The 27,718-nt window shown below is 41.0% G+C and overlaps 1 protein-coding gene across 9 annotated transcripts in view; it reads left to right on the forward strand.

The window, feature by feature from the left end:
* The first annotated feature begins 773 nt into the window (after nucleotides 1–773).
* TCF12 (transcription factor 12) overlaps nucleotides 774–27,718 on the forward strand; it is a 402,065-nt gene continuing 375,120 nt past the window's right edge. For all 9 annotated transcript variants that reach the window (XM_070054250.1, XM_070054251.1, XM_051821974.2 and 6 more), the window contains exons 1-3: nucleotides 774–913; nucleotides 1,883–1,979; nucleotides 2,990–3,062. Coding sequence is in view for 7 of the 9 variants with exons in the window: in XM_051821974.2 (XP_051677934.2) it covers nucleotides 1,905–1,979; nucleotides 2,990–3,062 (148 nt within the window). In the remaining 2 variants the exon portion in view is untranslated. The remainder of the gene's footprint in view (nucleotides 914–1,882; nucleotides 1,980–2,989; nucleotides 3,063–27,718) is intronic.

Consider the following 27,718-nt stretch of genomic DNA (forward strand, 5'->3'; position numbering starts at 1 on the left):
ACCGGCCTGATCCACTTCCAGGGACTCGTCCCGCGGTGGGAGAAGGGGGCTGCGGACGCAGGGGCTCGGTGGTGAACAGAGGGTCTGAAAACCCGAAACCACACGCTTTGTTGTGGTTCGAGGAGGGGAGCTGCCTTTGCTCCTGCGTTCGGCTCGGCAGCGAGTCTGACCACCATCACCTACTCCAAGAGCAGCTGAGGTGGCGCTCCGGGGTCGAAGCCTCCGGGCCCAGCTGACGGCGGCGTCCGGGAACGGCCGTCTTCGGTGCCCTGCGGCCTCCGACTCCGTCGCTTCGCTTCGGGGCCCAAGTCCCGGCGAGACGAGCCCGAGGAGGCGCCGCGGTGCCCGCCTTGGCGCTCCCGGGGGAGGGGGGCCCAGGCGAAGCGTCCTAGGCGGGCAAGGCGGCCCTGCTTCCCCGCGGTGCCTGCGCGCGCCTCCCACCCCTCTCCGCCCGCCCGCCCGCCCGCACTCCGGCCCGCCTCCCCAGACCGCGGGCTTTGTCCACCGGCCGCGCCGCGGCCCCTCCCCGTTCCCGCCGGCTCCTCCCCGCCCCCTCTGCCAGCCCCACTTCCTCGGCGCAGGCGGCGGGAGCGGGCCGGGGACGAAGGGGTTAACTCGGGGCTCTTCCCGGCGCGGAGGGATCCGGAGGCGAGCCGAGCGCGGTGCTGAGGCCGCCTCAGCGAAAAAAATGTCCGCCTGAGGAGACCCACAAGTTCTATTCGGGGGGACCGCCAGCCCGCCCCGGGAGGAAGGGGCGGCCAGGCCCGAGAGCCGCCTCCCCCGTCCGGACCCGAGAGCTCGCGCGGGGCAAAGTGAACTGAGCTGCCGGGCAGTGCAAGAGGAAGCCCGAACCCGCTCTCCCGGCCAAAGTGAACTTTAATCGGGGTGGTTGGATGCGGAGACGGGGCGGCAGGTAATTGCGGGCTGGAGAGCGGGAGGGGGACGGTGTGACGGGGCCGGGGGTGCGGGGCGCCGTCGCCGCGTCCCTGGCGGAGCTGGGGGCGCCCCGGGCCCGCGCCTGAACTCCGCGCCCCTTTGTACAGCGCCGAACCCAGGGTCCTCTCCAAGTTGGGGAGCGGAATGGGGCGGAGGCGCGAGTCGCGGGCCGCCAGGCCCGCGGGCTGCGCGCTCGGCCTGCGCGCCCCGCTGGGCGCACGGCTCGGGCCGGGGCTCCTGCTCCGGGGTGCGCGGCGGAGCGGGCGGCTTCAGCCGCGGAGCCAGGCTCATTGTTCGGCAGGTCCGAGGCAGGGCAGCAAAAGTGGGAGGAGGCCGAGCCGGGGGAGGAGGACGCCAGGCGAGAGCTACACTAGTTGTGGACGTTTCTGTTTTCTTTTTTCAAACGCTCCCCGACGCTCCGGGGGTGCTTTCCGACCCCTCGGGCCGCCGGGGGACGTCCGGGCGGCGGCGGCCGTAGACGCGGGCCTGCGAGCGGCGCGTTCCCCTGCAACTTGTCAGTTCTATTGTTGCCGAGCGAGTGAGTCACTTCGCATCTCCCCTCGCCGGACGCCGATTTGCCCCTCACCCCGCCCCGGGAGACCCCCCCGCCCGGCCCAGGCCCGGTGCGCCGAGCACCCGGCGGCGGCGCGGGGCCGGGGGCGCCGGGGCGGGGGCAGGGACGGGCTTGGAAACTTGCGGGAGAGCGGCGAGTTGCGGGAGCCGCCGCGTAGCTCTCGGGCCGCGCGGAGGAACGCGTGGATTCGGAGACCCGGCGCGGGCGCCGAGCCCTCCCGCCCCCCGCTCGCGCGGCGGTGGGAACGAGTGGGGTTATTGGAAGTCAGCCCGACGCCCCCGGTGCTGCTCCTCCCCCACTCCGCCTCCCGCCACCCCCTCACAGCCTCTGGGCCTCGGTGGTCCCTCGCTGAGCCTGTTTCCTCTGCCTTAGGACCTGCTAGAAGTGGCCGAAGATGAATCCCCAGCAACAGCGCATGGCCGCTATAGGGACCGACAAGGAGCTGAGCGACCTGCTGGACTTCAGTGCGGTACGAGAGCTCGCCACGGCATCTCGGGGTTCTGCTGGGGTTTACCGGGAAAGAAAGGCAGAGGGGGGAAGCGACCTGGAGACCGGACTGCGGGGCCGCTCCGTCTACCCTGGAGTAGTGGTTCTCAGGGCTGGAGTCCAGCTCCCCCAAGTTGGACACCTGAACTTTGATGTAATGTCTAGACTTGCAGATTTCAAACTTTAGTGCCAGAGGGGTCATTTGATTTAACCGGGTAGAAGGAGAACAATGTGATCGTGAGCTTCGGTTGAGTCACCCTTTGACCCTGATGTTGGGTAGAAATTTCGGATTTTATAGGGGAAAAAAAAAGAGGGAAAAAATTCACCCCCAACTCTCTGCGAGTTCCCTCCCGAAGATCTGGTGTGGTTGATGGTACCTGAAAGATGTGAGCTAAATTAAACCAGTCCAGGGCTAGAATTTCCATACTTTGGAGCTGAGTACTTCTAAGGAACACACATTGCTGTGTGTGTATGTGTATTATATGTGTGTGCTTAACATTGAAAGTGACTTAAAAATATCTGTAAAAACCAGAGGGCCCAATAATTTTTTAGTCGGTTGAATTTATTAACTGCTGTTAGGAGGCAAGACCAATATCTGCTTTATAGAACTGTACTATAATCCTTTACAGAACTGTGTTATGATCCTTCCTGTATATGGAAATCTTGGACGTGATTCTAGGTGTATATTAAGTAACGTCAGTGTAAGGAGATTCGGTTAGTTCTAAAATGATGGTGATTTTAGGTAAAAATTTACTGTTTAAACTTAATAATTTTAGAATCTCTATTCAGAACAGAATGTAACTAGGATTTCCAAATAGTGTTAGGAAATAGCGCTCAGTGTATTTGCCTCCTGAGGTCTGAAGGTATCTCCAATCTTGTTTCACCCTCGCTATGAAATAGAGTGACTGACTAATGGCTCTTGGTGGACTTTTTTGTTTGTCAGCAGTCTAGGAGGATTACAGGACTGACAGATATATTTGGGTTATTTTGCAGATGTTTTCCCCACCTGTTAATAGTGGGAAAACCAGACCAACGACACTGGGAAGCAGTCAGTTCAGTGGATCAGGTAAGGTGATGTCTAAAACCAAACGCATATTTTGGTGTTGTGATACATTTAATAGAAAAGTATAAAGCATTTTAATATTTTTTCTTCATACTGTTTTTTAATGTCAAGTTAAAATTATGAACAAAAACAAAAAAGTCCCCAGCTCGGGCTTTTGCACTGAAGATCCATTGACATATTTACAAGAACTTCACTGTGGATTTAAAGTTGTTCTATTTTCCATTAATTTTAAAATTGAGTATTGTCTTTTTTGAGTACAAGGGATTATATCATGCCAGTACTGCTAAAAAGATACCAGAAGAAAACGCCCTGTGGTCCATGGATTTTTTTTTTAAAATGTGTATTTGATATATACATTAAAATTTTGCTAACTATCTCAGCATTATTAGGCCTTCATTTCTAAAAAACTGATAGGACTGTATAATTGGGTATATGTGGATGACAGGTGGCATGAGTTAAGCATTTATTAGTAAGATTTCAGAAGATTGCCAGTCCCTCAGAAATCTGTAGATCAAGAATTTTGTGGGCAGTTATCCAGAATGTTAGAAATGAATAGAAACTTAGGTTTAATTTTAAATGACACCTATTAGATGCTCATGTTACATCAGGGTAGTGTTTGAAGGAAGATTCCTCTTCTCGCACTAGTGCTGTCATCTTTCTTTCAGTATAACTACATTATTGAGCATATGTCACATTTTTATTAAGTATGCATTTTTTGCTTTTGTAACTTTTCAAAACTCATAATTTAAACAACAAACATTCCAGAAGCAAGGTCCATTCTGGTGCATAAAAACTGATTTTCTGTTTAAGTTCATTCCTTAGTGCTCAGAGATTTAAAAAAACTAAAGCCATATTAGCATCATCTTGAGAAAATCAGCTGTCAAATTTTTGATGTGAAACTCAGTAATTCTTTTATTTACTATAGTAAAATTATAGTTCATTTCTTAAAATACTGTCACAATAAAACATTAAAAAATAAGATGAATTTCCTAACCAGTTTAACAGTTTACAGTTAAAAATGTTTCTGTTTAAAACGATATGGTAATTCAGTTTAGTAAAATTCATCTTTAATTATGAAATTGTGGCTTGTGGAGAAAATATAGCATGTCATTTAATGGCTCAAATAAAATAAAACCATTTTAGGATTTCAAGTGGTCTTAAGACTAATGTTATCCTTGATCCAAAGGATATCGTGAAATGTCAGTCAAACCCCAATTTTTCTTCTTCCTCTTCACATTTACTAGTAATTGGTTGAAAATTGTTACTCTCTTGGGGGTAAGGGAAGAAAATTATTAGTATCTGGAAGATGCTTATGTTCCTTTACTAGTGCTCTCAGTACATCTCACTTTTTTAACTAATAGAAAATCCTGGGAACTTTAAAATTTACTTTACCTGATACATAATAAATATATAGTGTGTTTCCTTAAATGAGTACAGATGTTGATGATTCAGACTTAGTTTCAACTTCAATTCTGAAAAATATATTTAACTGGATACTCAATAATAAATACGTGAACTTCAGAAATTTGAAGTGCTTTCTGTTTTTGAAGTAAGAACAGTTGCATTTTACAAATACTTCTTAAAATTAAGACGAATGAATTATGTGTTCTATAACATTAAAAAGTATATGTATAAACTTAAATTGGATTTCAAGCCTGATATTGGAGCGATTGTTGGCATTCTTTCAGTAGGTTGCGTTACACAAAGGAAAAGATTTATTTTTCTATGTTATAGGAGTGGTATTTAATTCTTTGGAGTCTAGAATTTTTAGTTTTAAAACTGTTGAATTTGTCTTCATTCATTGAAAGCATGAATTTAAATATCTGTATTTGGTGAACATAGCAATATTTATCCACGTGATTTGCTTTAAGTACCAGAAAAAAATATAATTAAATTTTAATTTAATAACTTTTATTACTTAGTGGATTGAAATTTTGGAAAGAAAATGGCATGTGATTATTTTATTTCAAAATGTACTGGTAGATATGGTTTTCCTGTAGTTACTTCTTTTAGGGACTATTTAAGAGAAATTGGTGTAGTAAATTATTTATACGAATATACTTTATATCTTTGTTGCTATTTGAATAATCTGCCCTGATTTCAAAGGAAATTACATAATACATCCTGATGACTATTTATTGGCAACATATAAGGAGCTAAATATCTTGGTTTCCTTTTGAAGAGCTACTATGAAGAGTATTAAGTGTTTATTTTGGAATGACATTTCTGAGACCCCATGCCTTTTGCCTTGTGAAAACTATAGTTTATTATTGTACAGTACAGTTTTCTTTCTTATTTGTCCTTTTCAAGAGTGACAATTTCACAGCGAAATTATTTTTGAGAAGTAATAATACTTTTAGATTTTTTGGGAGGCTGGTAACATGCAATATTCTATAATACGTTATTATATAAGTATATATATATACTATATATGTGTGTGTGTATATATATATAGTATAGTATTTTGTTTTTTAAATTTTGTTTCTTAAAACAGATAGTCATGTGATAGCCGACACTTCATCAATAGACACACTGGAAAAGATGAATGTGTATTTACATATTTGTCTTGAGTCATATAGTTTATTTCTTCAAGGTGTTAATTTTCCTTGCATTATAGTAAGACTGAGTTTATCCAGTTGGTATGATAGGTTCTGTGAGGTGTTCTTATAGTGACCTTGAGGAAAATGTTTTGTAGGAGTGAAAGGTGAGGTTCTGTATTAGGGCAGTGTGTACAAGAAAAGCTGGTTGAAAAGGCTGACAAAATGGAAATGGATGAAGTGGTTAAATAAATCCGTTATCCCCCAGCTTCAGGGTTTGAGTGTATCAATCTAAATTGTGATTTGATGTCTAAATTTTTAGTAGATAATATGTTTGCAGTATGTCTGCAAGTTTCTTTTGTTAGCTTTTGAATCCAAGTAATAAGAAAAGTTGGACAGGAATGGGATATTGTTTTGCAAGCCATCTGTATATAGTCAGTGTGTCTTTCTGATATTTTCTATCTGGAAAGTTACTTTAGAAAGTAAAGCTTTACTTTTTGTTATTCAAATTAATCTTCAAGACTTTTGGAAATAATTGTAAGAAGCATCTTCTAGCTCTTAATTTTTTAAAAGAAACACAAGTTTTCATTCTTTGGTAAATGATCATTTTTTTAGGGGTGAGAATTTTAAGATGTACTTAAAGATTTTATGAACATGTTGTAGTAGGGTCAGAAAAGTGAATTTGTCATTAAACTGCTTTTCAGAAATTTTAAAATCAAGCTTTTTTTTTTAAAAAAGGTTTATTTTTACTTATTAAAGGTAGGGTTACACAGAGAAAAGGAGAGGTGCAGAGGGAGAGATCTTCCATTCCCTGGTTCACTCCTCAAATGGCTGCAGCCGCCAGGGTTTCGCCAGATGGAAACCAGGAACCAGGAGCTTCATCCAGGTCTCCCATGTGGGTGCAGGGACCCAAGCACTTGGACCATCTTCTGCTGCTTTTCCAGGTGCATTAGCAGGGAGCTGGATTGGAAGTGGAGTGGCTGGGACTGGAACTGCCACCCATATGAGATGCTGGCATTGGAGGCAGCGGTTTAATTCACTATGCCACAATGCCATCCCCTAAATTAAACTTTTTGTTTTGAGATAATTGTAGATTCATATCCAGCTGTAAGAAATCCTGTCTGCCCTTTAACCCAGTTTGCTGCAATGCTAGCATCTTGCAAAATTGTAGTACAGTATCACAATTAAGTTAGTGACAGTGATACAGTGAAAACCAAAAAACCTTTCTTCCCAAGCATTTAGTGTTGCTGTTTTGTAACTACAGCTGCCGTTCAAGTTATTAAAATATCTGTCATAAAACTATTAAATACCTACTCTGTTAAACTCATCTTAAACATTTCAGATTGCTTTAGCATTATTTAAACATGAAGGAAAAATAACAGTAAGATTTAAGTGTGTGTGGGTTTACTTAAAACAATATACATTAATTGCATAGGGTTCTAGATCTTTCACCAGACTAAGATCAGGTGTCAGCAGATCCACTGTTCTAAAACTATGTGTAGTAGAAATGGGAATGGCGCTTTCGAATAGTTAAGAATCCTGGATTGACCTTTTACTGAAGATATTTTAAGGATATGAGTGCTGTAGGTTATAATGTGTACCTGTTGGCATTAAAACTTATAAATAATTTTGCAGTGATACACAGTCATTAAAATTTGTTAAAATGTCTCTGTCTTTCTCTCTCACTGTCTATAACTCTACCTGTCAAATAAATTTAAAAAAAATTGAACCGCGTTGAACATTTACTGTGGTTTATATGTAGTGACTAATGACAGTAATTTCAGAGTCAGCAGGCACGTAGGGGAAAAACACAATATTTTAGGATAAATATGGTCAGCTAAGGTAAAGTTAAGTTGCAGACTAATCTTTTGGAGAATTTGCATTTAAAAATACAAACTTGAAAAGCAGAAAAGTTAGAGACAGGGTTATAATGATGAGTATTCTATGCTTTTCAGAGCAGTTTTGTTTGTTTTTTGACAGAGCGTACAGTGAGAGACAGAAAGGTCTTCCTTTTTTTCCGTTGGTTCACCCCCCAATGGCTGTTGCAGCCGGCGCACTGCGCTGATCCGAAGCCAGGAGTCAGGTGCTTTTCGTGGTCTCCCATGCGGGTGCAGGGCCCAAGCACTTGGGCCATCCTCCACTGCCCTCCCAGGCCACAGCAGAGAGCTGGACTGGAAGAGGAGCAACCGGGACAGAATCCGGCGCCCCAACTGGGACTAGAACCTGGGGTGCCTGTGCCGCAGGTGGAGGATTAACCTATTGAGCCGCTGCGCCGGCCTTCAGAGCAGGTTTTATTATGTTCCTCTAAGTAGTCATGGCTTAGGGATTTGAAAACAGTTTGATTAAGTCATTATATGTTAGAGACTTGTTTATTATATATGGTGAGACATATCTGTAACTATTATTCTCATGTTTTCATTAAGTTTAAATACAAACTCAGGCTTCTTTTTAAGCTATTCTTTGATATATCTTCTTTGAATTTTTAAAATAATTCTCTTGGAATAGGAGGATAAAGGTGAATATATTCAACCTAGACCATAAACACAGTTGTTTTCATGTTTCAGGTTTTACTGATGTCATGCAGAAGACACTTTTTAATTGAAACCAGGTAGTCTTTTCTGTAATCATACCTGGAATGTCATAGTCTTAATGTTGAAGACTTGGGTGACTCTTGGTGTAATAAAGTGAAGCTAATAGAAAAGGTCTTCTGAAAAAAAATTTGCTATTTTTGGGCAATCTTCGAAATGCCTTTTAAAAAGTCATTTAATAGCACTGCTTTTGGATATCATTTGAATATATGGTTTTGGATGGCAATTGCAAATCTAACGTGTTTCATATTAAGGAATTAAGTGAGAAGACAAACATTTAAATATATTCAAAAGATTAATGAATGACATTGTTTTGTTAAATAGTTGAGCCCTGTGTAATCTCATTGCTATCAGTTAACTACATATTTATTTAGTCTACTCTGTGCAGACTGCTATTCTAGTAGCTTTTGGAAAGATGCGAAATGGAGAAGAACATAGTCAGAAGTGGAGACATTTCATTACTTAGATGGGAAGATAAAATGTAAAATTTTACATTTAATATAAAATGTAAACTTCTATGATATAAAAAATATCAACAACTGTTCTTTAAAATGAGTCCATAGAATAAGGTGTGCTCAAGCCCCGTTAAGAAAAACACAAAAGTGTTAAATCTGGAGTTGACTTTGAAGGAGAGAAGGAAAATGAATTGGGAAGAAGAGCAAGTGTGTACAAGCTATGAGACAAGACTTGGAAAAGGGAGTTTGGATTGATCTATAGTCCTTTATACAATTCGGGGAAAGATAAGCTGGCTTTTATTGATCACCACTGCTGAATTCCTGGAGGAGCTCATATTAACATATTATCATCTGGAAGTTGATTGTGTTGGTTCAAATCCCAATACTTCCACACCTTAGCTGGGAAATCTTGAAATCTTGGATAAATTATGTAACCTTTCTGTGATTTTGTTTATTGTAAAATAGGACTGCTAATAGTAAATATCCACAAAAGGTTGTCAGTAACGTCAAGTGTTCCAAGAATAGTGCCTGGGACATAGTGTGTTACAGTGGAATGAACTAATAGTGGGGAGGCGCTAGAAAAAGGAAGAAAGCATTTATTTATTCAGGAGATATTTATGTTAATATAGGGTGAACTGGTTAAGGTTTGGATTTGATATTAGTGTAGGAAGGAAAAAAATACCAGGAATAAAGAATTGGTTGAATTTGACTGTTAGATTTCTGTAGGTACGAGAAAAATGACTCAAGATGGCAATTGTGGCATGATTGGAGGGAGGTAGTGCTGGATGTATTAATGATGCTGAATTGTTTTGGGCATTTTAAGTTTTATATAACTTGGGATTCTTCTGACTGATTAGGAAATTTATGAGGGAAGAATGCTGGGAGATGAGTTTAAAATGTTAGTTTAAAAAATACCATCTTAGGAAACATGACATAGTCATCAGTGAAAGAAAATTGGAGAACAGAAAAAGCAACATGGGGAGAAAACTCCCTCATTTCATTACCCAGAGAAAATTGATTTATTTCCTTTTAGTCTCCCCCACCCCCACCCCCATAGTCCTGTGTTTGCAAACTTGAGAGCTTAATGACACTTTGATTTTATGGCTTAACTTTTTTATTTCAGTTAATATCCTACCATGAGCATTTTCTCATGTTTTTAAAGATTCTATAAACTTAGTTTAAAATTGTTATAGTAATTGTTACATACTGTTAAAGGATGACTATAGTGTAACTTAGTTACATACTGTTAAGGGATGACTATAGTGTAACTTAAGTCAGTTCTCTTACTTCTTGACATTCAGGAGTTTATTTCCTAATTTGTTTTTTGATATTGTAAATAATGTAGTTGTGAGCACTTTTTTGCACGTGGATATATTTTTACTGCATTTTGGTTTCTTTTGAATAGGAGATGTAGAATTTTTTTCTGTGCGCCTACACATTATAATTAAAACTAAGTTGAGTGAGTGAAATCCTTATGGAAGTGAACTTGGGGAGATAGATTATCAGACCAAGGATTGGTGTTAATGGTGGGGTTAGAGGTATAGAATTAGTGACTTAACTTGATTATATAATGTGAAACAGTAAATTTTTATTTACTCATATATGAATAGAATACAGTTAGTGCACATTTATGTTTGTTTATAAAGGAGTTTTGTGAGGATTCCTGTCATTCTTTGGCCTGTGCTTATTGAGATGGAGTGGGATCTAATTGGAGTCTTGTCAGCGAGACAGCCCTTGAATTCCTAACTTGCTGTGAGAGAGAGAGTGTAGTATAGTAGAAAGAGCCACACGAACCGGGTTGGAGTCGTTCTGAAACTTATTAGCTGGGTGGCCTTAGGCAAGTCATTTAAATTATCCAAGCCATACTTTTCTCATTTGTGAAAAGTATATTATAATGTGTACCTCCAGAATCCTTGAAGGATAAATAAGTTTGTATATTACCTGCCACATAGCTTCTAAAATGGAAACTGCTATTATTGTTGTGGTACCTTCCAAAGTAATACTACTGGTAATATTAATAATGGTTATGGTAGCCAATTTTTATTGAGTTACTGTTATATACTTGGCATTGTGCTGAGCAATTTATAGGTGTTATCCCATACTGCTTAAGAGAAAAATGGAATCTTTTGTCTGTGGTGGGGGCATAAGGTCAACATATCAAACTTGCTTTTTAGTGCCATAAAATTACAGGTACAGTTAAAAGTCTAAAAAGTAATCAAGCATAAGAGTAGTGTTGAAAGTTAATCAGATACCCAAGAACCATACTTTTTAAAGTTGATTTCTTCCTATTGCTTTTTACAAACCAGACATTGTGGACTGCGGCAAGGTAGAATGCGTGTACCTTGTGAAAAACCTCTTCCGTGCTTAGGCATTACCACTATTAGAACTAATATTTTCTCTGTGTTCTCTCTCTAGCTACTTAAAATTCTTTCTTGAATGAAATAACTTAAATAAATAAGTAAAAATAAAAATTATGTGACCTGCAAGGATAGAATAGCTGGGAGATAGGCTGGAGGGAATGTTAAAGGTCTCCAGAGTAGAGCATCCCCACCTTTTTTTTTTTTTTTTTTCTTTATTTTTTTTAATGGAGAAGGAACATAAACTCCCCTGGTAGCCTAAAGCAACACATTGAAAGTGAGCAACAGAAATTTTTATCTTAAAGTTTATGTGCATTTTACTTTCTTGTACTTAATATACGCTTATTTGTAGTAAAAATAAATATTTTCATTAATTCTTGGATAAAAGTGAAATTCCAGAGATGCATCATTGTTTAGTTTGTGGGGTTGCCTTCCTCCTGTTTTATATCTCTGGAGGCAGAGACCAGGGTGGAATGGGATGCTGGCTGTACATCTTTAGGGAGAAGCCCAGCTCTAGAGCATACCCTTTAGCCGTCTTGATCTATTCTTGGACCTTTTCTTGTTCCTATAGAAGTCTGTGAAAAGAAATCTTTACAGTAGGGGGAAAATGGTTTTGGTAGCAAAGAAACTTAATTTTATAAAGTGAAGTGTAGATTTGTTAGTAATATGACCATCTAGACTATCCTATAGTGTTTTAAATATACTTTTGAGAAGAAAGTTTTTTTTTTTTTTTTTATTTTTGACAGGCAGAGTGGACAGTGAGAGAGAGAGACAGAGAGAGAAAGGTCTTCCTTTTGCCGCTGGTTCACCCTCCAATGGCCGCCGCTGCAGCCGGCGCACCGCGCTGATCCTGGCAGGAGCCAGGAGCCAGGTGCTTTTCCTGGTCTCCCATGGGGTGCAGGGCCCAAGCACCTGGGCCATCCTCCACTGCACTCCCTGGCCATAGCAGAGAGCTGGCCTGGAAGAGGGGCAACCGGGACAGAATCCGGCGCCCCAACCGGGACTAGAACCCGGTGTGCCGGCGCCGCAAGGTGGAGGATTAGCCTATTGAGCCACGGCGCCGGCTGAAAGTTTTTGTTTTTATGGAGAGATTCTTGTGTTCTGTTGTTGTTTCACGTTTAAAATGTGCTCTCATTTGTTCCAGGTTAAGACTATGGTGAGTCATCCAAGCTACTATAAGCTGCTTGGGGGCTTAAAGATCACATAGAAAGATCATGCAGAAATGAAAACAGATTAGCGATTGGTTACTAATTTTTATTGCATCGGAGGAGACTCATGGATGAAACCTTCGAAATAACATAATAAAACAATTTCAGATAAGGTGTAGAAGAGAAAATATTATTGTCTTTTTTAAACAGTCACTACCATATGTTATTTGGTTATTAAAATTGGGGAAAATTGGCCCAAGATGTCATTTTGTCAACTCTGTTTTGGGTGTTAGGAACATATCTGAATATGGATTGAGGAGTTTCTCTGACTATGTAATGATGAGAGATCATTCTAGTTACTAAGTGAAAGTCTGGAGGCAGCCTCCCTCAAAAGTTGTGGATTTATTTGCTTCTGGTAGTTTTGTCAATGAGCTGTTGCGAGGCTTCAAACATGAGGATAAACTGGTAAATTGCTCTTTCACCACTTCGTTGGTGGCTAATAGAGAGAACACAGGTTAGACATAATACGATCAAGGCTGTTCCAATCAGTGACCAAAATGTGTGGCTACTCTTAGCAAGAGCTGTGAGTACTGGTGGGGCATGGGAAGGATCCCTTCTAAGAGGGAATTACCTAAGTGTATCTTGTTTTAAGATTGTTGGGGATAAATAATAGGTATTCTTGTGCTACTGGAGAGAACAAAATGGTAGGCTCACCTTGAACATATGGCAGAAGGATAATGGTTTGGCTGCAGGTAAGTTCATAGAACCTGCGCTTACATGGCTGAGACCTCTTGAGTTAGCAGATCATTTTAGATTTTCGCTACTTGGAAGCCCTACCAGCCTTATTTAACTGACCTTGGTATCTCGCCAAGGTCCGTTTGCTTTTGTTATTTTCACGCTCAGGTTTTGGAAAATGTTTTTCATTGTCCCAATTTAGAAGAGAGTTAAAGGGAAAAGTTGTTTCTAGTTGAATCTCTTGGTGGGAACATATAGACAGCTTGAATTGATTATAACTTTCCATCTAGGCAGATAATCAGAGCTATTTCAAGATTATTTTAAATATCTAAGCATCAGCTAGTTCTTTTTATTCTAGATGATGCATATTTATTTATTTGGTAATAACTCCTTTTCTCTGCCAAAGATTCACAATCCCTTGATTTGTAATTTGGGAATCCAAGAAGGTCTGAACCAAAAATTTCCCTCTAAATTCGGTATAGACATGATGGCACAATCTGATCTTTTTTATTTATTTATTTATTTTTTAATTTTTTGACAGGCAGAGTGGACAGTGAGAGAGACAGACAGAGAGAAAGGTCTTCCTTTTGCCGTTGGTTCACCCTCCAATGGCCCGCGCGCTGCGGCCAGCGCATCATGCTGATCTGAAGCCAGGAGCCAGGTGCTTCTGGTCTCCCATGCGGGTGCAGGGCCCAAGGACCTGGGCCATCCTCCACTGCACTCCCTGGCCACAGCAGAGAGCTGGCCTGGAAGAGGGGCAACTGGGAAAGAATCCGGCGCCGCAAGGTGGAGGATTAGCCTAGTGAACCGCAGCGCCGGCCACAATCTGATCTTACTTTTGAAGGGAAGCCATTGACATTCTTTATTTTCCTACTTACTGTATCAGGTGCTGGGGTCAACACAAGGTATATGTACTGTGTTTTCTTTCTTTCTTTCTTGTTTTTTTTTTTTTTTTTTTTTTTTGGGGGGGGGGGAGGGCAGGCAGAGTTAGTGAGAGAGAGAGAGAGACAGAGAGAAAGGTCTTCTTTCCATTGGTTCACCCCCTATATGGCCGCCACGGCCGGCGCACTGTGCCGATACGAAGCCAGGAGCCAGGTGCTTCCTCCTGGTCTCCCATGCGGGTGCAGGGCCCAAGCACTTGGGCCATCTTCCACTGCCCTCCTGGGCCACAGCAGAGAGCTGGACTGGAAGAGGAGCAACCGGGACAGAATCTGGCACCCCGACCGGGACTAGAACCCTGTCTGCTGGCGCTGCAGGCAGAGATTAGCCAAGTGAGCTGTGGTGCCGGCCCTGTGTTTTCTTTCTAAAGCCTGAAAAACTAAGTTCTATAACTTTTCCTGCCTCTTGAATTTTAGAAAAGATATTACAGAGGTGTCTGTGTTCACCCCTTTACCCAGCTATTGTTTTCAGTGAGTTTCATTTTTCAACTCAATATAAATTTTTGGATTATAGGTCTAGATGGAGACTACTTTAAATAAAGAAACAAAATCCTAGTTGACTTACTTATATTAAGCAAATATTCCATGGAATATAGGTTATTCAGGCTGAGCTTTGGGCTGTCATCCCAATACACTGATTTAGGGAATGGAGTTCTAATTTGAGGTGATATTACCTTTCTCATCTTTGGGGCCAAGGAATGTAGTGATATTTCTCTGGTCAGTTAAGCATGCAGGGGCATTTTTAGGGTACAATGAGGAGGGTGGAATCTTCATTTGTGCTCCTATAGATATGACTGTGTATCCAATATTACATGATTCCCTCTGAAAGGAAGCATGAACCATGACTATACCTGTTTTGAGTTTTGTGCCTGGAGGGAAAATCCTTCCAGACCCCCAGTCACCTTTTTGAAGGAAAAGTAGGGCTGAGATAAAAGCCTCTGGTAAATTTCACAGTTTTCCAGAGGAGAGTTTTGATAGACATGTAGCATAATGTTTCTTCCTGAAATACACTTATTACATGCATCTTCATTAAAAACAATTTGTGACTCTAGTGAGTGTGTGAAATTTTCCTAAGGAGCCTGTCATTGGCTCAATCCCACTACTTTTTAACACAAACTATGAAGGTAGTAATGAAGCATGTAACAAACTAGTCTGTTGTCTGTTTTGAAAGGCAGACCCAGGAGATCATTCTGACTTTTCTGATTGCTTTGTAGATCTTTTCCATGAATTGCTCCCAGTGTTGTCCCAAGAACCATGATACAATGTTAAGTATTTAAATCCACTTAAAGTTTCTTAGGGTTTTGCTGTACTCTGCAACAGGAAAACAAACTGGGCCATACAGCTAGGATCTGTCTTGCCTTCATATTTATATAGTCTCTCTTGTTGAGCTTAAGAGTAGTGCTACAGTGAGCAAACTCCATATTGTCGTTGAGTTTGACTCTGGAGGCCTGCTGAACAAGTTGTAATAGCAGTAGGACTTTGCCCAGTGAATGATTGGGGGAAGGGGAGGAGTCTTACTGTTTAAAAAAAATCAATAGTGATAAAAGTACTTCATAAATATTTACTCATAGGCCATTTACTTCATAATTCTTGTAGGAAGTTGGTAACTGTTCATTTCACAGAGGAAATAGAGAAATCAACAGTGATACACATTTGCCTGTGGTTTCTTGTTGCCCCTAAGAAGTAGCAAACTGATGAGTTGTAGTTGCACCTGCGCTGATACCAATCTACACTAGAGCGTGTTTGGTCTTGTGGAGGAATTTAATACCTCTAGAAATCTTTAAAATTTGTTGTTGTGACAATCTTAAATTGTTTAATGTTGATATTCTCTAAGAGAGAGTGCTTCAAGATTTATTTATTTCTGTTAGAAACAGAATAATCAAAAAGCTTCATAAAATAGACATTTTGAGTAAATCAAACAATAAATATAAATACAACCTGAAATTTCTTTATCAGAGTATAATTTTTGTGTGTGTCATCTTATAGTTCAGCTGTGTTCAGTCTTTGTGTCTTGGGAACCAGATGAAATTTGGTAGTTGTAAGATACTAGAATATTTACAGCAATTATTTATTTAAGACCGTAGAAAAGAATGGTTGCTTCATAGTGTGGAAATTTTATTTTTGTTTCCCTCTTTTCAAGAATTTAGTGTTTAGTTATAAAGGCAAGTTAAAGTAGATAGAAAATAATTATTCCATGGCTATTTAAAAAATATTATTAAACATACAGAAGAGGTCTTAGTGAAATTTGTTAAAATTTAATTTTAGCAACAGAACATTTATGGATTGAACATTTTATGGATTAAGACATATGCTAATATTATATTATTAGTGATGATTAGGGGTGATGATTAGTGCATTTTATATTTCCATTTATTTAAAACTAGAGTAGGCTTTCACTTTGTTAAAGATCATCTGTAAATATTTAAGAGAGCACCTGTTAATGTACCATTGCTTTTATTCTATGTAGAATGGTTTGTAGATGGTGGAGAATACGCATACAGTGTGGTATATTGGAAAGAGGAGGGCTCCTTTAGAATTGCAAACTGTCAGTGTTGACATCATTGTTTACTAGATTTGCAGTCTGTTTTCATAAGAGGTACATTTATTTTAATTATTTTTTTTCTGTTTGAAGCAGGAGGGGGTAGGGTGGATGGGAGGGAATCTTTCATCCACTGGTTCGTTTCCCAGATGCCTACAACAGTGGGGGCAGGGCCAGATTGAAGCCAGGAACCTGCAACTCAATCTGAGACTTCCACTTGGGTGACAGAGACCCAAGTACTTGCGTCATCACCTGCAGCCTTCCCAGGGTATACATTAGCAGGAAGCTGGAATCCAAAGTGGAGTCGGAACTGGAACCCACTCTTATATACCATGTGGGTGTCCCAAGCTGCACCTTAACTTTGATGCCAAACACCTGCCCCTGGGCAGTATGTTTTAGCTTCTTTGGGTCTGTTATCTTATGTATAAGAAGAATAGAATAAAAGTACTGCCTCAAGGAGATGTGATAGTGATCAAGTTAAGGAAATTATAAAATGTGGAAGTCAGTGATTTTGTACAAATATTTATTATCTTTTTAGGTGGCCCAGCAACTTGAGGGACTCTTCATGTAAAGCTGTTTTCTGATGTTCAGTTATTAAGGATGAAATCAGATGAATGAGAGACTTCGTGGCCTAAGGAACTACATATCTCTATTAAAATCCTAGTTCATCAGATGAGTCTGTTTTTGGTTAAATAGGAGAAGTTAAAACAATAAAGTAAAAGAAATCCTCAAACTTGTTTTTTGTAAGGACTCTATATTACAAGTCCTAGAGCCTCCAAGTTAGTGCCCTTGAATTCCTTATTCTCAGCTCATTTTTAATTTTTAAATAATTTTTAATTTTTATTTTATTTTAATTTTTTTAATAATTAAAATTCCTACATTTTTAAAAAGATTTATTTGAAAGGCCGAGTTTCAGAGAGGCAGAGGCAGAAAGACAGAGAAGGGGGACTCCCCAGATGAGAGAGAGACTCCCCAGATGGCTGCAATGGCTGGAGCTGCACCTTTCCAAAGCCAGGAGCCAGGAGCTTCCTCTGGGTCTCCCATGAGGTGCTGCGGCCCAAGGACCTGGGCCATCTTCCATTGCTTTCCCAGGCCACGGCGGAGAGCTGGAGCAGCCCAGCCGGGACTCCAGCCGGGACTCCAGCCGGTGCCCATATAGAATGCTAGCACTGCAGGTGGCGACTTTACCTGCTAAGCCACGGTGCCAACCCCCAGCTCATTTGTTTTAAATGCTTATTAGGATCTGTTGTAAGGACAAGGCTTAAGTTTGAATGTCTGAGAGCTGAATAGTTCTTAGGAATACAGTTGTCTTCTCTTATTTGCAGTTTCACTTTGTTTAGTTTCATTTACCCCAGTCAACTGCAGTCCCAGTGGAAAATTCCAGAAATAAACAATTCATAAGTTTTAAATTGTGGAACGTTCTGAGTAGTGTGATGAAATTTTTTGCTGCTCAACTCATCCTGCCCTGAATGTGAATCATCTCTTTGTCTAGCACATCCACACTGTATATGCTACGTGCCTGTTGCTTGAGTAGTAGTCATCTCGGTTATCAGGTCCACTCAGGTTATTGCAAGAGTAATAATATGAGCAAGTTTTTATAGAGTATTGTCCCAGTTGATTAATTTATTGTTACTGTTAAATCTTAGCTGAGTTATAAATTAAACTTTATCAAAAGTATGTATGTATAGGAAAAAATAGTACTAAATATTGGGTTTGGTATTATCTGTGGTTTCAGGCATTCACTAGGTGTCTGAACATTATCTCTTGTGTAAGAAGGGACTACTGTATCAGAGTTTGGGGCTGTCTGTTGATGCTGTTGTTTCCTGGTGGTTATTGGAGAAGATGAGAGCTTTCCCAGTCTCCTGTATTGCTCCTTTTCACTTAGTCTGCTTGAGTATATAACACCTGGCATACCTTATCTTGCAAAGTGTCTGAATTTTCCGTGACTGTTTGTATTGATCTCTTAATGGGATTGTATTATTCAGAAATTTTCACTTCATTTTAAAGAAGGAAATTGGCAAACCCTCATTTTATGGAATCCAGGTCTAGTAGGACTGTTATGGTAGGTTTTTTTTTTTTTTTTAATTTTTATTTATGTGAAAGAGTTAGGGAGAGACACAGAGAGAGAGAAAGAGAGAAAGAGAGAGAGAGAGAGAGAGAGAGAGAGAGAGAGAGAGAGATCATCCATCCATGGGTTAACTCCCCAAGTGGCTGCAATAGCTGGAGCTGGGTCAGACTGAAGCCAGGTGCCAGGAGCTTCTTCTAGGTCTCCCACATGGGTGCAGAGGCCCAAGAACTTGGGCTGTTTTCTGCTGCTTTCCCAGGCACATTAGCAGGGAGCTGGATTGGAAGTGGAGCACTTGGAGCTCGAACTGGTGCCCATTTGGGATGCCAGGCAGTGGCTTCACCTGCTAGCGCCACAATGCTGGCCCCTAGGTTATCTTCAGTGGAGGTCAGTGGACTTGTTATTTGCTGATTGTTTTTTAAGGTAGTGAATGTGTTTGAGGAAAAAGGGTTACAGGATGATCTGTCTCTGTGACATCCATTGTAATAATTCCTAATGCTTATATTGAAGATCTGTCTTCAATGATGATAATAGGTGGCAGTTGAAATAACGAAAAATAGATGTTGTGAATGCATAGCAAGGGTTCTCGAATGATTACTGCTCAGAACTCTGGGGCCAGGTAAAGTATTTTTCTTTCTAATTGATGGCTATTAATTTCTGCTACTACCTGTGTAATCTGTTACTTCATTACTGTACATTGGACTAGTCTCCTACTTTGATCTTCTTGTTCAGTTGCTCCCTTCTGATCTTTGTCTGTTTGGGCTGCCATAACAAAATACCATATTTTTCGTGGTGTAAATAACAGAAGTTGGTTACAGTTTTGGAGGCTAGAAGTATAAGGTCACTGTGACATGGTTAGGTTCTGGAGAGGGTTCTCTTGGCTTTCAGATTTTCCTCTGTGGCTGTGTTTGGGGAGAGGGGTACAGGGACAGGGAATTCAGGGGGCCTCTCTGGTATCTCTTATAAGGGTACTAATTCCAGGATGATAGCCACATACTCTTGATGTCATCTAACCCACATTAACTTTCAAAGTCCCTATCATCATGGGGGAAATACTATTTATTGGGTGTTAGGGCTTCAGCATATACATTTGTGGGGAGGCATGTCTGGTCCTTAACAGTTGGTTTCATGTTTTTAAAACATCTTCCACCTGTTACTTGTCTCATAGTTTACATTTGTTCCCTGTTGGCTGTCAAAACAACTGAAGACTTCAGATTGACATTGAGTTCTTTAATAATCTGTTAACTTAATGTTAGCCTGTTTTTCACTTACTACTTCCCAATCTGAATTTTCTGGTTCAATCATGCTAGTCTCCTTACCTGATCTCTTACCTCTAGTGATTCTTTACTCCCAGCCTGGAATATCTTCTTGCCGTTTATGCCATCTGAACTCGCTTTCCTATATGAAATTTTTACCAGCCATTTCTGATCATATTTCTGTAAAAATGTGGCTTCCAGATATATTAAGAACTTCTGGGTGGAGGAAAGCATATTACTTTTTTTTTTCTTTTAATTTATTTGACAAGTAGAGTTATAGACAGTGAGAGAGAGAGACAGAGAAAGGTCTTCCTTCCATTGGTTCACTCCCCAAATGGCTGCTACGGCTGGCGCACTGTGCTGATCTGAAGCCAAGAACCAGGTGCTTCCTCCTGGTCTCCCATGTGGGTGCAGGGCCCAAGCACTTGGGCCATCCTCCACTGCCCTCTTGGGCCACAGCAGAGAGCTGGACTGGAAGAGGGGCAACCGGGACAGAATCCAGCGCCACAACCGGGACTAGAACCTGGCGCCCATATGGGATGTGAGCGCCGCAGGTGGAGGATTAGCCAAGTGAGCCACGGCACTGGCCCTTCTAACTTTCTTTAGAATAGAATTCTGTCAACTGTTTTGTTGTTGTTGTATATGTATTAGCCAGATTTTAAACTCCCTAAAAGGAAAGATGTGTTTTACACTTGTATTTCTTCAGAGTGCCCTGCTTTGAGGTCAGTAAACATTAGATAACAAGCTATTTCACTTAGGTTTGGGAGAGAGTGATAGCTGTTGGAAAGAAAGATTAAGCTTCCTAAATTGATTTTTCTTCCGTAGCACCAGTTGTAATGGTGAGGCTTTAAGGAAACACCATAACTTAGGTGCATTAACTCACTATTAGAATGTTCTTTTCTTATTTCTTATGTGAAGATCTTAGCCCATTCAGGACTCTGCATTTAAGCATCAAGGATGAGCAGGAAGTGGGCAAGTGGTAAAAGCCATTGAGGTTGTGTGTGAATGCAGTTGGCTCTAAAGAACCACAGCCAACCCTGGCTCTGAAAATTAAAGAGAAATGATATTTTTCTTTCCACAGAGTGTGTGGTATTTTTCTTCTTTCGTAATGTTAGATTGTGGGGAGATTGATTCTGGAATGTGTGATTCTGGGAATAATTAGGCAGAGGAGCTTTGTCTTATGCAGACTGAAGGAACCATTTTACCACATTTCCACTTTGGAAATTATATATTTCCTAAAACAACCCTGAGTTTTGCCAGTTGAATTGAGCCAGGGAGGAGAGGTTGTATAATCAGTGTACCATTAATAGGAGATGTGGAGAGGCAGTGGTAAAGTCAGAGAAAGAAGGTCTTACTGACTGGAACTATGAGTCCATTCTTCTGCTTAATTTGTGATAGAAAGATGAACCTTTTACTTAAAGCTTTAAATCCTCTTCAGATTTAAATTTTGGAGGGCAACACTTGATTTTGTTATTGATTCTATAAAATATCCTGCTTTCATATTTTCATGTTAGACTGCAGATCTAGATATGACATCTTTTGCAATTGGCATTTTTAAAATTAGGAATTAGGTTGACCACCATGATGTAATTTGGAGCTAAAATGTTACCCATATACGTAGAATTCAGAAAAAAATCCTTGGGGCCAGCGCTGTTGTACAGTGGGTTAAGACACTGTCTGCAGCACCCGCATCCCATATGGATGCCCCTTTGAGTCCCGGCTGCTCCACTTCTGTTGCAGCTCATTGCTAATGCACCTGGGAAAGCAGCGGAAGATGTCCCAACGTAGAAGTAGCTCCTGGTTCCTGGCTTCCATCTGACTGAGACCTGGTGTTTGTGGCCATTTGGGGGGTGAACCAGCAGCTGGAAGATCTCTCGTTCTCTCTCTCTCTCTCCCTCTCTGTAATTCTGACTTTCAAATAAATAATAAATTCTGACTTTCAAATAAATAAAAAGAAAAATCCTGTTTTTGGAGAAGCTCCAGATGAAGAAAGTTAAGGAGTTACAATAGAAGAATTGTGGGGCTATATCATTCCGTGATTGTGATTTCTGTTATAAAAAGATAATAAAAATGCTCGTCTCAGCAGTCTAACTGAAGACTTCTCCATTGAAGGCTTCTCTCATTGATGAAAGTCCACAATCCTAAATATTGACCGAAATGTTGAAAAAGAGTATTCTTTTCTGTGTCTCATTCCTCATCCAGTTTTTTTTTTTTTTTTTTTTTTTGGACAGGCAGAATTAGACAGTGAGAGAGAGAGAGAGAGACAGAGAGAGACAGAGAGAAAGGTCTTCCTTTTCTTTTGGCTTAACCCCCCCCCCCCCCCCCCAATAGCCTCTATGGCTGGCGCTGCGCCGATCTGAAGCCAGGAGCCAGGTGCTTCCTCCTGGTCTCCCATGTAGGTGCAGGACCCAAGCACTTGGGCCATCTTCCACTGCCCTCCTGGGCCACAGCAGAGATCTGGACTGGAAGAGGAGCAACGGGGACAGAATCTGGTGCCACAACCGGGACTAGAACCTGGGGCGCTGGCACCGCAGGCGGAGGATTAGCCTAGTGAGCCGCTGTGCCGGCCCAGTTTATCTTTGAAATATGTAGAATATATGCATATTTTTGTGGCCCAATAAAGTGGCTTTTTTTGTCTTCAAATAGTTAACTTTCATCACTTGTAAAACCTGCAGATTTTTGAGATGCCACCTTGACAATCTTAACGTTGATTTTTAGTTTTCTGAAAATGCCTGTTTGCTCCCTGTGAAAGGAGCAAGTTTGCAATTACTCAGTGATTCGAAGATGAGATAATTGGTAATTTTATGATTTGAATGGAGGCTTTGTATTTTTGAATGTTGTGAAACAAAGCTGTGTTTGTAAACACATTTCAAAAAATATAAATGACACTTTTTGGTGAAGATGTTCACTGAATAGCAAGAAAGTTCAGAAAAGGGAGCTTTTGTTCACATTTAATAATAATGTAACTGTTTTCATTGACTATCTCATTGATGTTTAATTAATACCTGATTTTAAAACTTTTTGTATTGAAAATAATCCTCAGTCTGGGTTTTGGCACTAAACATTTTCTGGTGCCAAATGCTCCTTTACCAGTTTGGAGGAGAAATGTATCATAAGCAATGCATTCCAGTTTAAAAATAGGCAGAAAAATGCAAAAAAGCATTTGTTTAGTGTCCAGTGTAAAATGAACAAGTTGTGTAGGTGTAAATAATAGTATAAAAAAGTATTCAGGCAAACTCTAAAATGAGCCTTCAGGTTTTAAAAATTGAAGTATTTAATTTTATATTACTCTCTATTTCCTTCTTTAAAGACTTGCTTGCTTTTAATAAGGTTGTCCCATCAAGAATGAAAATATTCCAGAGGAAGAGGATTCTCTCTATCTGTAGTGGTTTTCACCAACCTTCTAGGTGACAAAGGAAGAAAAATGTCAAGTTTTAGATTAATTTTCAAAGCCTTTGTATAAGTGACTGAAAAAAATTTTTAACTACTTTTGAAAAATTGCAAGAACACAAGCCAAAGCTAAAAAATCTAAGCAGCATGTAAGAGTATATGGTGAGAAATAAAAGTTTTATTCATTTCTTCCCATACCTCATTTCCACTCCATTGGCAGAGATTTCCATTGTTCATTTTCTTCTTGAGTTTTCACATGTATGCAGATGAGACACTTTCTTATTTTTTATGTAATAGGGAACAATAGTTCTGCGACTTTAAGACCTTTTCACTTAAGAGAGATCACTAATTGAAGAACAGTTTTGATTGGTACTAATTTTTTTTAAAGATTTATTTTATTTGAAAGAGTTACAGAGAGAGATAGAGGCACAGAAAGAGGTGGAGACAGTCTTCACTTGCTGGTTCACTCTCCAAAGGGCTTCAACAGCCAGGGTTGGGCCAGACCAAAGCCAGCAGCTAGGAGCTTCTGGGTCTCTCATGTGGGAGCAGGGGCCCAAGCACTTGGGCCATCCTCCGCTGCTTTCCCAGGCCGTTAGCAGAGAGCTGGATCAGAAGTAGAGTAGTGAAGACTTGAACCATGGGATGCTAGTGCTGCAGGTTGGGGCTTTAACCTACTGTGCCACAGCACTGGCCTCCTTGGTACTGATTTTATAGGATATTTAATTTCCTAAACTATGTATATAATGATTTGACCTGTTAAAGAAAGTGACATGATTGTATAATACATATGAGTTAGTAATGCTAAAAATCCCAATTTATTAGCATTTCTTGACAATATTTTTTAGAAGATTTATTTATTTACTTGAAAGGCAGTTAGCTGGAGGAAGAGAATCTTTCATCACCTGGTTTGCTCCCCAAATGCCTGCAGTTGATAAATAATATCACCATGTACCTATTAATAAATTCTCAGTATTAAGCCTTTGTGGTTCTTGCCTAATATTCGGAGAAGAATTCTGAATACGGCAGCGTGATAAGTTTTTAAGCCTTTTATTAAGTGAGAAAAATGCATAGGAGAGTGATGGCCCCATTTAAAAGAGAGGGAAATCTGGATTCATACCGAGTATCAGGAGCCAGCCACGTGGAGGAGCATGCAGGCCAGGAAGCATGAGGCGGGTGGCCCAAAGGCCACGTGCCCTGGAAGTGCAGGGGCAGCAAACGTCCGCAATGCAAAAGGCCAAAGAAGAGGAAAGGGCCAGGCACCCTGTGTCCCTGGCTTGCTTTTTTTTTTTTTTTTTTTTTTTGACAGGCAGAGTGGACAGTGAGAGAGAGAGACAGAGAGAAAGGTCTTCCTTTGCCGTTGGTTCATCCTCCAATGGCTGCCGCGGCCGGCGCGCTGCGGCCGGCGCACCGCGCTGATCCGATGGCAGGAGCCAGGAGCCAGGTGCTTTTCCTGGTCTCCCATGGGGTGCAGGGCCCAAGCACCTGGGCCATCCTCCACAGCACTCCCTGGCCACAGCAGAGGGCTGGCCTGGAAGAGGGGCAACCGGGACAGAATCCGGCGCCCGACCGGGACTAGAACCCGGTGTGCCGGCGCCGCAAGGCGGAGGATTAGCCTAGTGAGCCACGGCGCCGGCGTCCCTGGCTTTTAACCCACTTCCAAAGGGGAGTGGTTAATTAACCTGAATGGCTGGTGGGCACACGAGTGTGGTCAGGTAGGGGCATGAGGTCACACAGGGGTGTGCTGAAGGCATGGTCTTCCAGCTCACAAACCTGATCGGTTTTATCCTGTATGCCTGCCTACATCACAATGGCCAGCGAAGGGCCAAGCTGAAGCCAAGAGCCTGGATCTCCATCAGAGTCTCCCACTGGCAGTGGCCCAAACACCTGAGCATTTTTTTCTACTGCTTTTCCAGCCACATTAGTAGTGAGCTGGGTCTGGAGTAGCTGGGACTTGAACCTGCCCTCATGGCATGCTGGGATCACAGGCAGCAGCTTAATCTGTTGTGCCATGATGCTGGCTCTGACAATATTTGATTTTTACCAACCCAAATAGAGTTCTTATTTAGAAAACAAGCAAATGGCTTTATTATAATATAATATAAAATAAAAGATTTAATAAAGTATTAGCTTCTTATGTGTAGCCCTTGTCTACAGAGTCCTTTTCTTTTCTCTTCTCTTCTCTTCTCTTCTCTTCTCTTTTCTTTTCTTTTCTTTTCTTTTCTTTTCTTTTCTTTTCTTTTCTTTTCTTTTCTTTTCTTTCTCTCTCTCTTTCTTTCTCTCTCTGTCTCTTTCTCTCTCTCTCTTTCTCTCTCTTCCTTCCTTCCGTCCTTCGTCAGAATTACACAGAGAAGAGAGGCAGAGAGAGAAAGGTCTTCCATCCGATGATTCACTCCCCAGTTGGCCGCAACGGCCGGAGCTGCGCTGATCAGGAGCCAGGAGCTTCTTCTGAGTCTCCCATGTGGGTGCAGCTCCATCCTCTACTGCTTTCCCAGGCCACAGCAGAGAGCTGGATCGGAAGTGGAGCAGCTGGGTATCAAACCAGCGCCCCTGTTAGATGCTGGCGCCTCAGGCAAGGGCGCTAACCCTCTGTGCCATGGCTGAGGCCCCAGGACCCACTTTCAAATGAATTAAGATAATCTTCATAGTAACTCTTTCCGGCTCATTCAATTTTACTCCCAGTTTTGCTATGTGAGGAAAGAGGCTTCAGGCTGTTAACATAGCTTTTAAGTGGCAGAATCAGGATTCTAAGCTGATCCATGCAATTATGCAGTGATAGTAGTCACATTGTTGGAAAACAATGTCAATAGTTTTCTAATATTTTGTTTTCACATTTCTAAGTTTGTTTGAATAAAAAATTTGGTGAATTCATTATTATAATGAATTTCATGGAATGACTGATTCTGGAAAGGGAGCTGTCTCTTGTGATTCCCAAACCCAACAGTTTATTAAAATTTCCTGGGGAGTTTTCAGCAAATATGTATTTTTAGATCTCCACTACCAAGGATATTGATTAGGTAAGTTGTAGTGAACAAAAATTTATTGGAAGCTTGGAAATCTAGGATCGACAGGCTGGCATCTAGTAAGGATCTTCTTGCATGATCACATGGTGGAAGGTGAGAGGGTGGGAGAGTGTAAAAGATTGAATTTGCAACATGAAGCCCTTTTAGTAATGGACATTTACCCCATTCTGGTGTTTCATTGAATTTGTGAACATTTGGCTACACCCTTATAACCTAAACATTTCTCCTTACTCTCTACTTCCCAACTCTGGGGACTAAGTTTCTAGCATGTGCTTTTTTGGGGACACATTCAAACCTTAACAGATATATAATAAAATTCACCAGTGAGGCCTTACGAGGCTAGTTTTTTCTTTATCAGAAGGTTTAAAATTGTTTACTCAATTTCCTTCACTGGTTGAAGTCTATTCAAGTATTCTGTTTGGTCTTGAATTGGTTTTTGTAATTTGTATCTCAAGGAATTTGTCCATTGGATTTTTTTCTTGAATTTATTGACATAGAATTATTTATAATATTCCATTCTTTTATTGTTTAAGGTATATAGTCATGTTTTATGCTTTCTTCTTGATATTGGTAATTGTGTTTTTTCTCTTTTTTTCTTAAACAGTCTTAAGATAGTTTATATTTATCCATGTATTTTCCATTTCCAACATTCTCCATTCCTTTATGTATTTCCAAGTTTCCAGCTTGGTTCATTTTCCTTCTGCCAGAAAAATTGCCTTTAAATATCTTACAGTGAAGGACTGTGAATAAAGAATTCTCTTTATTTTTGTTGGCATGGAAGCTCTTTATTTTGCCTTTATTTTGAAGGATATTTTTGCTGGTTTTAGAATTCTGGATTGATTTGTGTGTGTGTATTGGGGGGGGAGATAACAGTTTGGGGATACTTTCCCATTGTATTTTGGCTTTCATTGGTTTTTCACAAGTCTGCAGTGATTCTTAAATTTGTACCCTTCTGTATGGTATGTGTTTTCACTTTGGCAGCTTTTAAGATTTCCTAATTTTAGAAATTTATTTTGAGGCTCCTCTGTGTTCTTATGTGTTTGATACGTGTTTTTTTTTTGGTATTTCATTGAATTTGTAAACATTTTGGCCAGTATCTTTCAAAAAAAGTTTTTTTTGTCCACCTTTTTTCTTTTCTTTTTTTTTTTTTTTAAAGATTTATTTATTTGAAAGTCAGAGTTACACAGAGAGAAGAGAGGCGGCGGGGTGGGGGGTGGTGTCTTCCATCTGATGGTTCACTCCCCAAATGGTTGTAACGGCCAGAGCTGGAGCCAGGAGCTTCTTCCAGGTCTCCCATGTGGGATCAGGGGCCCAAGGACTTGGGCCTTCTTCTGTTGCTTTCCCAGACCGTAGCAGAGGGCTGGATTGCAAGTGGAGCAGCCGGTGCCCCAGTGGGATGCTGTGCGCTTCATGCCAGGGTGTCAACCGATTGCACCACAGCACTGCCCCCCATCTGTCCACCTTCTTAACTTTTCCTTCTGGTACTTCAGTTACATATAATAGGCCTCTTATTGTCTTTCAGATTTTAGAAGGGACAGAGATTTGTTAATTTGCTCTTTGTCTTTTTTCAATAAATTTTTTAGATTAATTTTTATTTATTTGAAATGCAAAGTTACAGAGCGAGTGAGAGG

The sequence above is a fragment of the Oryctolagus cuniculus genome, chromosome 12 (assembly GCF_964237555.1).
Source record: "Oryctolagus cuniculus chromosome 12, mOryCun1.1, whole genome shotgun sequence".
NCBI lineage: Eukaryota > Metazoa > Chordata > Mammalia > Lagomorpha > Leporidae > Oryctolagus > Oryctolagus cuniculus.